The 12,768-nt window shown below is 43.3% G+C and overlaps 1 protein-coding gene across 1 annotated transcript in view; it reads left to right on the top strand.

Moving 5' to 3' along the window:
* IQCH (IQ motif containing H) overlaps positions 1-12,768 on the top strand; it is a 284,802-nt gene that overhangs the window by 89,615 nt on the left and 182,419 nt on the right. The window contains exon 11 of the mRNA XM_077469103.1: positions 4,525-4,608. Within this exon, the coding sequence (XP_077325229.1) occupies positions 4,525-4,608 (84 nt within the window). The remainder of the gene's footprint in view (positions 1-4,524; positions 4,609-12,768) is intronic.

The following is a 12,768-nucleotide window of genomic DNA, read 5'->3' as shown; positions in this document are numbered from 1 at the left end:
AGCAGGTCTTAACTTGATGTGTAGATCTCGGATCACCTATCACTCTCTTCCATTGTATATAGTTACATGAAATTGTCACAGTCAGAGGTCAGGCTTGGGGAGCAGTAGAAATAGCAGTAGAGAGGCTCCCACCAACCAGCTGGATAAGTAAACAAGCAGGTCACCCTGGTGGATGAAGCGGGCTCACCCGAGGTGCAGGGTCCAAGCACTAACTGGTGTGCACCAGAGCTCCTGACGGGGGAGATGGGTTTTGCTGGGTGTTAGTACCAGGTTGTTGTCTTCAAGATCACCCCACTAGAAGGTGAGCAAGCCGGGGGACAATAGAAGATATAGCAGGTAGGGATCAAGCAGAAGCGTAGTCAATAAACAAGCCAAAGGTTGGTAGTGTGTGGTAAGGAAGAAACAGACGGCAGCCGGAGTGTCAAGAGAGAGATATTGTCTGGAGAGAGCACAATAATCTGGCAAACAGGAAGTGCAAAGGCATTGTTCAAATAGGAAGTTCATGAAAGGAGCAAAGAGTTCAAAGTTCTTGAGAAACAAAAAGGCAGGAATATCTGAGGCATTGTCCTTGTAGCTGTCCAGCATCCCTGGTGGCTCAGCAAGAAGAGACATCACCAGGCACAGCAAAGGTCGTGTGTTCAGATCCAGGCCCTGACAGTATGGATAAAGTATCCACATCCGGAATTCTTTAAATATTACAGCATAGAGAGCTTTTGCCTCTATTAATTAACCACTTGCCGACCAGCAGCCATCATTATACAATGGCAGGTCGGCATGATCCCACGAACCGTCGTAGCTGTACGTTGGCTCCTTTAAGTGGGATAGCAGGCGCGCGTGTCACGATGTCACGATGACCACCAGCCATGCGTGATCACGGGCATGAGAGCCAGAACAAGGACGTGTGTGTGTGTGTGTGTGTGTAAACACAAATCCCACAAAACACACAAATCCCTGTTCTGTGAGGAGAGGAGATGCAGATTGTGAGTTCCTACGAGCTGGGAACCACGATCTGTCATCTCCTATAGTCAGTCACCTCCCCCTACAGTTAGAACACACACTAGGGAACACAGTTAACCCCTTGATCATCCCCTAGTGTTAACCCCTTCCCTGCCACTGACATTTATACAGTAATAATTTTTTTTTATAGTACTGATTGCTGTATAATTGTCAATCGTATCAAAAATGTGTCAAAAGTGTCCGATGTGTCCGCCATAATGTTGCAGTTTTGTTAAAAAAAAAAATCACAGATCGCCGCCATTACTAGTAAAAAAAATAAAAAAATAAATAATAATGAAAATGCCATAAATATATCCCCTATTTTGTAGACGCTATAACTTTTGCGCAAACCAATCAATATATGCTTATTGCGATTTTTTTATTACCAAAAATATGTAGAAGAAGAATACGTATCGGCCTAAACTGAGGAAAACATTTATTTTTGTAAATTGGGGATATTTATTATAGCAAAAAGTACAAAATATTGCATTTTTTTTCAAAATTGTCGCCCTTTTTTTGTTTATAGTTCAAAAAATAAAAACCGCAGAGGTGATTGAATACCATCAAAAGAAAGCTCTATTTGTGGGGAAAAAAGGATGTCAATTTTGTTTGACTACAGCGTCGCGCGACCGCCCAATTGTCAGTTAAAACGACGCAGTGCTGTATTGCAAAAAATGGCCCGGTCATTGAGCAGCCAAATCTTCTGGAACTGAAGTGGTTAAACTCCTACTTTATACTGGAAACTAGGGTTTCACTGATACTAATATCGGTATCGGTGCTGATATTGAGTATTTGTTCTCGTGCAAATACACCAATACCTGAAACTGATACTTTCAGGCTCAGTTCTTTGAGCTGTCAGCGGTTCTCCCCTGTGTTAAAGAAGTACGGTAATTGGAGCTGTCAAAAAAAAAAAAAAAAAAAAAAAGCAGCCGGCAATGTTTATTAACAACATTGCTCAGCTCCTGAAACACTAAAATAAAAAGAAACATTGTTTCTTTTTGTATATTTCTGTTTTTTCATCTGCAGATCCAAGGGATGAACAAATGTTCCTCTGTTTAACCCCTTATTAACCCTTCATTTACTCTAATCAGCCTTAATTAACTCCCCATTCTCCCCCATTTAATTATTATTATTTCCCTACTTTTTTTTCTTTTGTTCACGTCTATTTTTATAAACGATAAACAAAACTTTTTTTTGTTTGCTTTGTTAGTGAATATTTTTACACATATATATTTTACACATTTCACATTGGAAAAAGTCCTAAATTTAAAAAAAATCTATTTATTTCATTTGTTCTTTGTACCATTGCTGACAGCTGAAGTGAAAAACAAAACAGTTGCGGTAGATATTGGAAATTGATATCGGCGAGTACTAAAAAAAAAAAAAAGTATCAGTACTCGTATTCATTGTAAAAAAAAAAAAATGGTATCTGTGCATCCCTACTGGAAACTGGCTACTGGGATTGGATTGGTTGATCTTCGCAACGTCTCCACTTTTCTTTCTCATTCTCTTTTTTTTTTTTTTTTTACATCAGATATAATAACATGCTTTGCAATAAGCAGGCAAAGGTGATTTCAGCATATTATATATATATATATATATATAGGGTTGCACCGATACTAGTATCGGTATCGATACCGAGTATTTGAACAAGTATCGGTACTCGTGCAAATGCACCGATAGCTGAAATTGTTACTTTCAGGCTCGGCTCTTTGAGCTGTCAATGGGGATGAACAAATGTTCCTCTGTTTAACCCTTAATTTACTCTAATCAGCCTTAACTAGCTCCCTATTCTCCTCCATTTAATTATTATTTTCCTGCTTTTTTTTTTTTTTTTTTGTTTTCACGTCTATTTTATAAACGATTAACAATTAAAACTTTTTTTTTGGTTTGCTTTGCTAGTGAATATTTTCCAACATATATTTACACATTTCACGTTGAAAAAGCTCAAAATGAAAAAACAAAATCAATTTATTTAATTTGTAAATAACTTTTCAATGCTTTGTACCATTGCTGACAGCTGAAGTGAAACACTAAACAGTTGCGGTCGGTATCGTTAATCGGTATCGGCGAGTACTAAAAAAAAAAAAAAAAAAAAGTATCAGTACTCGTATTCATTGTAAAAAAAAAAAAATTGTATCGGTGCATCCCTACTGGAAACTGGCTACTGGGATTTGATTGGTTGATCTTCGCAACGTCTCCACAATTCATCAGAACTAATAACATCCTTTACAATAAGCAGGCAAAGGTGATTTTAACATATACTGTATATATATATATATATATATATATATATATATATATATGTATGTATATATATATATATATATATAATACATATATATATACACACACACATATACATACATCTATATATATATAATGTGTGTGTGTGTGTGTGTATATATATATATATATATATATATATAGGGTTGCACCAATACTAGTATCGTATCGTTGCTGATACCGAGTATTTGAACAAATATCGATACTCGTGCAAATGCACCGATACCTGAAATCAATACTTTCAGGATCGGTTCTTTGACCTGTCAATGGGGATGAACAAATGTTCCTCTGTTTAACCCTTAATTTACTCTAATCAGCCTTAAAGCGGGAGTTCCACCGTTTTTTGTTTTTTTAAAGCCAGCAGCTACAAATACTGCAGCTGCTGACTTTTAAAATAGTGACACTTACCCGCCCAGCGCGCCCCGCGATGTCGGCACCCGAAGCCGATCTCTCGATCGTCTCTCGGGTGCTGCCGTCGCCATCTTGGGTATGGGAATCAGGAAGTGGAGCCTTTCGGCTTCATTTCCCGGTTCCCTACTGCGCATGCGCGAGCCGCGCTGCGCAATAAGGATGGACCCCGCTGTCTCTGGGATCCGTGTGTTTCCCAGCAGGCAGCGGGGGGACTTTCGGAAAGGGGCGTAGATATCTGCGGAAAGGGGCGTAACTTCTGCAGAATCTACGCCGGAAGTGGGTGCAGATACATGTACTGTACAGGTACCTGCACCCCCCCTCCCCCCTGAAAAGGTGCCAATTGTGGCGCCGGAGGGGGGGGGGAGGATTCCAATGAGCGGAAGGTCCACTTTAGGGTGGACCTCCGCTTTAACTAACTCCCTATTCTCCTCCATTTAATTATTATTTTCCTTCTTTTTTTTTTTTTTTTCACATTTTATAAACGATTAACAATTAAAACTTTTTTTTTTAGTTTGCTTTGTTAGTGAATATTTTCAAACATATATATATATATATATATATATATATATATATATATATATATATATATATATATATATATATATATATATATATTACACATTTCACATTGAAAAAGCGCAAAATGAAAAAACAAAATCAATTTATTTAATTTGTAAATTACTTTTCAATGCTTTGTACCATATATATATATATAGATAGATAGATAGATAGATAGATAGAGATATATATATACATAGACTATAACATAAAATGAACTTCAATCCTCTTGATGTACATTATGATCAGTGGCATATTTTTTATTGATCGCAGGTTATACAGAAAAGCAGAGGGCGAGGGCCACTGACCTCCACCTTGAGCAGAACCTCCAGATGGGACGTCTGGGTGACCTCGCAGGTGAGTCTCCCGGTCAAGTTCCGGGGGGGGAGGGATTTACAGAATACAGTATGAAATATAAGTACAACACAGTTATTTGTTTTACTTTAAATGAGAAATGGTGTGTGAAATAGTTTGCTGTGGGCAATTATATGGAGCAATAGAAATAATTACAGGGAGCAGTTACATAAAGCAATGAGGAGATATGGATTGTGTATAGAGCACTAGAAGGAGTCGGAGCGAGAAGTTATTGTAATTGAACAATGGGAAGAGTTGTAGACGGTTATGTGCCTATAGAACAAACCGAGTGATTACCGGAGATTGCTTTTTGGATAATAAGCAGGGCTGAACTGATGTATAGAGCTTTCTATGAATAATTATCAGAGCAGAAAAAATATAGACTTGTGTGGAGTAAAGAGGTATCCATCATACGAGAGGGACGATGGGTAATGAAGAGGAATTAGGACACATAGGGGGTGGATTTACTAAAGGCCAATAGACTGGCTCCAGAGCTTAGTAAATGAGGTGAAGCTTCACTTTGTAAAGAATACCCAATCACATGTATGGGGAATTAAAAAAAAAAAAATGCATTTTTGCTTGCACATGATTGGATGATGGATGATTATCACATTTATAAGCTACTAGTAAATGTGATAATTCCATCATCCAATCATGTGCAAGCAAAAATGCATTTTTTTTTTTTAAATTCCCCTTACATGTGATTGGGTATTCTTTACAAAGTGAAGCTTCACCTCATTTACTAAGCTCTGGAGCAACTGCGTTTGCAAAGTGCACAGCCTATTAGCCTTAAATAAATACACCCCAGGAGTGGCAAACAGCCCCCCCCCCCCCCGGTCAGCGGAGAGGCAAACAACCGCCCCACCTCCCCCCAGGAGGATAGCCGGGACATCAAAGCCCCGCACTCGCCCCATCTAGGAATCAAGCGGGCAGTGTGTACGGCAGCTTTCTTCCTCCTCCTGTAGTGTGGATCACGGTGCCTTCCGCCATGCACCCCCCTCCTCCTCTTAGGCATCCAGTAGGATCGCCTGACCTTTCAGCCAATCGGGAAATGAGTATCAGGCCGCGCTTCCTGATTGGCATAGAGGCGATTCAGTGTTAGAAAAGTGAATATTCATTTTCTCTTCTTACACACCTGGGTGGGCTCCGAGCGCAATGCTCTGTGCCACGAGCCCACCCTATTTTGAAGCCTATGCCTATGGCTCTAATCAGGTGCTTCCAAAAAGCACCGGACACATGAATAGGGCGTGGCTGCAGTGGCCATGGATAGATTCATCTATCCATTAACCATATAGGGGGTGGCTCAGATAGACGGGCCGGCGCCTGTGCGCCCTTAATAGACGGGTCGCCCCTGCAAATAGACTGTGTACTTTGCAAGTGCAGTTGCACTAGCTTTCCACAGAGCTTAGTACGCCTGGGTTCACACTGATGTGAATTGGATGCGTTCTTCTCCGCATCCAATTCTGGAGACTGTGACTGGCTCTCAATGGAGCCGGTTCACACAGCTCTAGGGCGGCCGTGGAGCACATTGGAAAAGGGTCCTGTGCGTCTTTGGCTCCGTTTCAGGTGCAAATTCAGCCAAAAATTCAGATCTGATTTGCACCTGAAATGGTGAACAGGCACGCACCAGGGCCCCCTGCTTTATAAAAAAAAATACAAGGCGTCCTGTGATCGGCGGCAGTGTCAAGCGAGCAACCACCTGTGATCAGTGTGCAGAGGGGAAGCCACAGGACCCAGAAGATTAAGGCAATCACTGTAATAGCGCTGACTACTTCAGAGACTGTCACCTTCGCCTAGTGGTCTCTCAGACATGAGATATACACATTTACATTGTGCCAAACTGGACCAACATAACTATACAACAGTGGTCTCCAAACTGCGGCCTGGGGGCTGAATGTTTTCTAGCTTTTATCTGGTCCTTGGGGCACTATTCCACTAACTGATACCAATGATGGGGCACTATTCCACTAACTGATACCAATGATGGGGCACTATTCCACTAACTGATAGCAATGATGGGGCACTATTCCACTAACTGATACCAATGGTGGGGCACTATTCCACTAACTGATACCAATGCTCAGGCACCATTCCCCCTACTGACACCATCAATGGGGCACTATTCCACCAACTGACACCAATGATGGGGCACCATTCCCCCTACTGACACCATCAATGGGGCACTATTCCACCAACTGACACCATCAATGTCGCACTATTCCACCAACTGACATAATTGATGGGGCACCATTCCAACTACTGACACCATACACGGGGCACTATTCCACTAACTGATACCATCAATGGGGCACTATTCCACCAACTGAAACCAATGATGGGGCACCATTCCCCCTACTGACACCATCAATAGGGCACTATTCCACCAACTGACACCAATGATGGGGCACTATTCCACTAACTGATACCATCAATGGGACACTATTCCATTAACTGAAAACAATGATGGGGCACCATTCCCCCTACTAACACCATACACGGGGCACTATTCCACTAACTGATACCATCAATGGGGCACTATTCCACCCACTGAAACCAATGATGGGGCACCATTCCCCCTACTGACACCATCAATAGGGCACTATTCCATCAACTGACACCAATGATAGGGCACTATTCCACTAACTGATACCATCAATGGGGCACTATTCCACCAACTGAAAACAATGATGGGGCACCATTCCCCCTACTGACACCAACATGGGGGCACAATTTCTCCCTTTAAAACCAGTGATGGGGCACTGGTATTGAGGCATTATCTACCCCCCCCCCCCCCCCCCAAAGTCTGAAGGACAGTAAACTGACCCTTTTTTTAGAATGTTTGGAGACTCCTGAAATATAGCTCATACCTGGAGTTCAGATTTGAAGGGTTAGTTCACCTTTACTTGAAAACTGCCCTATTCAGGTAATGGGCGCCTGTAGATAAAAGTAAACTGTGCAGCTTTGAATAAAGTTGGATAATATCCTTCCTATAAGTGTAGATCATTTATGTACCTCCACAAGCTTGGCCAAAAAACGACTAGAGGTGGCATATGCCTTGTTGCTAGGACATTACTAAGCAACTCCCAGCTGTTACTACTCACCCTCATCATCAGTGACACGAGCTCCCACCAACACGTGTTGTCCACTATCTTCTCTGTCACAGCATTGCTGAGTTCAGAGCTACTGCAACAGGGGAGAGTGGATGTGAGGCGGTTTGAATTGGGAGGGGGGGGGGGGGGGGGTTGACAAGGAGACATCCACTTAGACTTGAAGAAAAACAAATTTTGTCCCTTGTAAAGTTAGCGCTGCTGCACAGGGCCCTTATGAGGTTGCAAGAGATGGATGGATGAAAAAATATATATGTTCTATTTAGGTGCCTTGCATTGTACCAGCCAAAACATCCAAGCCTCAGTAAAAACCTCAGGAAAACCAGGCATGTGCGTCAATCTAAGTGTAGCAAATGAGTGCGTTTTAATACACAGATAAGTGTACTCACAAAAGGAAAAGGTCAGTGGATGCTGACGCTTCCTTTAGTCTGGAACGCACGGGGAGCCAGATATGATGTCACATCCGGGACGCAATGATAGAGTTAGGCAACGCATTTGCGGAGCATGCACTCCTTCAGGACTGGGGTTGTGAAAGTGAAGGCAATCTCAGGTGACCTCGAAAAAAGCAAAATACATCTCTAATATGGGGGTTTTTCACTGCAGGGGTAATCAGACTTTAAACTGCCAAACGATGCTCTGATGGCAAAACTACACGTAAAGTTCATTATGGGAGATTTGGGCAAAATCGAATGTTCACTGACTATATTCTCTGCAGATCGAATGTGTGAATAGAGAAAACACTGCCTTATAGCCACTAGATGGAGATGAGGAGCATACAGCGCATCCGGAAAGTATTCACAGTGCTTTACCTTCTCCACATTTTGTAATGTTACAGCCATATTCCAAAATGGATTAAATTCATTATTCTCCTCACAAGTCTACAAACAATCCCACATAATGACAACGTGAGAGAAGTTTGTTTGAAATCTTTGCAAATGTATTAAAAATAAAAAAAGGAAATAAATCCCACGTACATAAGTAATCACAGTCTTTGCTCAATACTTTGGTGAAGCACCTTTGGCCCCAATTACAGCCTCAAGTCTTGTTGAGTATGATGCTACAAGCTCGGCACTCCTATTTTTGGGCAGTTTCTCCCGTTCTTCTTTGCAGGACCTCTCAAGCTCCATCAGGTTGGATGGGGAGGGTCGGTGCACAGACATTTTCAGATCTCTCCAGAGATGTTCAATCGGGTTCAAGTCTGGTCTCTGGCTGGGCCACTCAAGGACATTCACAGAGTTGTACCGTAGCCACTCCTTTGTTATCTTGGCTGTGTGATTAGGGTCGTTGTCCTGTTGGAAGATGAACCTTCATCCCAGTCTGAGGTCCAGAGTGCTCTGGATCAGGTCTTCATCAAGGATGTCTCTGTACATTTCTACATTTGTATTTCCCTTGATCCTGACTAGTCTCCCAGTTCCTGCCACTGAAAAAGATCCTCACAGCATGATGCTGCCACCACCATGCTTCACTGTAGGGATGGTATTGCCCAGGTGATGAGCGGTGCCTGGTTTCCTCCAGACATGACGCCATTCAGGCCAAAGAGTTCAATCTTTGTTTCATCAGACCAGAGAATTTTGTTTCTCATGGGCTGAGAGTCCTTCAGGTGTCTTTTGGCAAACTCCAGGTGGGCTGTCATGTGCCTTTTACTGAGAAGTGGCTTCCGTCTGCCCACTCTATCATACAGGTCTGATTGGTGGAGGGCTGCAGAGATGGTTGTTCTTCTGGAAGGTTCTCCTCTCTCCACAGAGAAATGCTGGAGCTCTGTCAGAGGGACCATCGGGTTCTTGGTCACCTCCTTGACTAAGGTCCTTCTCCCCCGATCCCTCGGTTTGGCCAAGCGGTCCGCTCTAGGAAGAGTCCTGGTGATTCCAAACTTCTTCCATTTACAGATGATGGAGGCCACTGTGCTCATTGGGACCTTCAATGCTGCAGACATTTTTCAGTACCCTTCCCCCGATCTGTGCCTCCATACAATCCGGTCTCGGAGGTCTACAGACAATTCCTTGGACTTCATGGCTTGGTTTGTGCTCTGACATGCACTGTTAACTGTGGGACCTTCTATAGACAGGTGTGTGACTTTCCAAATCATATCCAATCAACTGTCTGTGAACTCCAACCAAGTTGTAGAAACATCTCAAGGATGATCAGTGGAAACAGGAGGCACCTGAGCTCAATTTTGAGCGTCATGGCAAATGCTGTGATACTTATGTACACAGGATTTTTTATTTTTTTTTATTATTTATAAAGATTTCAAACTTCCTTCACATTGTTTTTATGGGGTATTATTTGTAGAATTTTGAGGAAAATAATTAATTTAATCCATTTTGGAATAAATCTGTAACATAACAAATGTGGAAAAAAGAGAAGTGAATACTTTGCGGATGCACTGTACTTCTTTCCTGTCATAGTGAGTGCCATCTAGTGGCCGTAATGCAGCATTTTCCCCATTCACACGTTAGATCTGCAGAGACTATATATAGCCTCAGAACAATCGATTTTGGCCCATTCACACAGCACAAATTTACATCTAGTTTTAAAAGATGAAGAGTTGTGCAAATGTTTTCTAAACGCACCTATAAGTATATTGTGGGCCTGATGGCTTGCTTACAAGAACTGTCCACCTCTGCTAGGAATCATCCTGGTCCAGGTCCCTTTGCGGAGCAACAGTGCAGCAGCTGTATAAGGCCATCATTAATGAGTTCAAGACCAGGCATTCTCTAGAAATGTTGAAATCGTTTTCAACATTTTTTGCTAGAAAATTACTTAGAACCCCACGAATATAATATATATTTTTTTTAGCAGAGACCCTAGAGAATAAAATGGTGGCCGTTGCAATATTTTATATCACACAGTATTTGCCCAGCAGCCTTTCACATGCAATTATTTTGGAAAAAATACACTTTAAAGCGGAGGTCCACCCTAAAGTGGACCTTCCGCTCATCGGAACCCTCCCCCCCTCCGGCGCCACAATTGGCACCTTTCAGGGGGGAGGGGGGTGCAGATACCTGTACAGTACAGGTATCTGTACCCACTTCCGGGATAGCTCTCTGCGGAAAGGGGCGTATATTACGCCCCTTTCCGCAAGTGCCCGCCCCTTTCCGCAAGTGCCCGCCCCTTCCCGCAAGTGCCCCGCTGCCTGCTGGGAAAACACACAGATCCCAGAGGCAGCGGGGACCGTCCTTATTGCCCAGCGCGGCTCGCGCATGCGCAGTAGGGAACCGGGAAATGAAGCCGAAAGGCTCCATTTCCTGATTCCCATACCCAAGATGGCGGCGGCAGCACCCGAGATACCATCTACAGATCGGCTTCGGGTGCCGACATCGCGGGCGCGCTGGACAGGTAAGTGTCACTATTTTAAAAGTCAGCAGCTGCAGTATTTGTAGCTGCTGGCTTTTAAAAAAAAAAAAAAAACGCGGAGTCCCGGTGGACTCCCGCTTTAATGAATGTTAATGCAAAAAAACACCATAGATGAGCCAATTTTCTTTTTCATAAAATGTTATGTTACACCGAGTAAATAGATACCTAACATATCATGCTTTAAAATTGTGCATGCTCATGGAATAACAACGACAAACTACGGTACTTAAAAATCTCCATAGGCGACACTTTACATTTTTTTACAGGTTACCTGTTTAGAGTCACAGAGGAGGTCTAGTGCTAGAATTATTGCTCTCACGCCATACCTCACATGTGTGGTTTGAACATTGTTTACATACGTGGGCACAAATTACGTATGTGTTCACTTCTGCATGCAAGCATGGAGGCATGGGGCGGTTTAATTTTTTTTAATTTTTTTTATTACTTATTATTTTATTTTTTACTTTTTATTTTTACACTGTCCCTTTTGTCTTTATCTTTTTTTTTTTTTTTAATCACTTTAATTCCTATAACAAGGAATGTAATAGAAATAAGGATGACCCTCCATACTAAAGGAGAGCCGGGAATGTACCTGGCAGATGCCAGCACAGAGGCGGGTGGAGACTAGAAACGAGTAGATGGGTGACAGGAAGGGTAGAGAGCAGGGGTGGACTGACGACTCATGGGGCGCCCGGGCAATAGGAGATTATGGGGCCCCCAGGCAATAGGAGAAGATTATGGGGCCCCCGGGCAATAGGAGATTATGGGGCCCCCAGGCAATAGGAGAAGATTATGGGGCCCCCGGGCAATAGGAGATTATGGGGCCCCCAGGCAATAGATTATACACACACAGACTCACAATATACACACACAGTATACACACACACACAATACACGTACACACACTGAAAAGGTACTGGAGAGACAGGGCCGGTATAATCTTGGGATTTTTTTAGAAAACACAGATTTTTACATACTGCCCCTGGTTTTATTGAGGCTGGCAACCCTGATGGGGCCCCTTGGTGGCATGGGGCCCTCGGGCAGTGCCCGAGTGCGCGAATGGTCAGTCCGCCCCTGGTAGAGAGGGAAGTCCCAGGGAGGCCAATCCAGGGCTGGAACATCCCAATAGATACACCCCATTGTGACATGGTGAAATCAGTCAGGGACCAGCACTGCTGGAGCTAAGGGACTCTCCTGGTTGCCAGGGGAAGAACTCCTCCAGTGAGAGTGTGGGGGGGGGGGGGTGTGAGTGAAGGGAAAGGAAAGACAGATTCTGGTGGTAGGGGACTCAATTCTTAGAAGGACAGAGGCCAATCTGTGACAAAGACCTGAAGCACCAAAACTGCATGCTGTCTACCGGGCGCTTGGGTTTGGCACATCACAGATCTGGTGGACAGATTACTGGGAGGGGCTGAGGAAGACCCGGCTGTCATGGTGCACGTTGGCACCAATGACAAGGTCAGAGGCAGATGGAGTGTCCTAAAGAACGATTTTAGGGACTTAGGAGCTAAATTGAGATAAAGGACCTCAAAGGTAGAATTCTCAGGAATACTGCCAGTACCTCGAGCCACACCAGAGAGGCAGAGGGAGATTAGGGAATAAACAAGTGGCTGAGGAGCTGGTGTAGTAAGGAGGGGTTTGGGTTCCTGGAGGACTGGGCCGACTTCTCAGCCGGTCACTATTTCTATAGAAGGGACGGACT

Source organism: Lithobates pipiens, unplaced genomic scaffold (assembly GCF_037356315.1).
Source record: "Lithobates pipiens isolate NorthernLeopardFrog02 unplaced genomic scaffold, aLitPip1_a1.2 Scaffold_8, whole genome shotgun sequence".
In the NCBI taxonomy this organism is placed as follows: Eukaryota; Metazoa; Chordata; class Amphibia; order Anura; family Ranidae; genus Lithobates; species Lithobates pipiens.
Note: the sequence above shows the minus strand (reverse complement) of the source record. Positions and strands in the feature narration are given on the sequence as shown.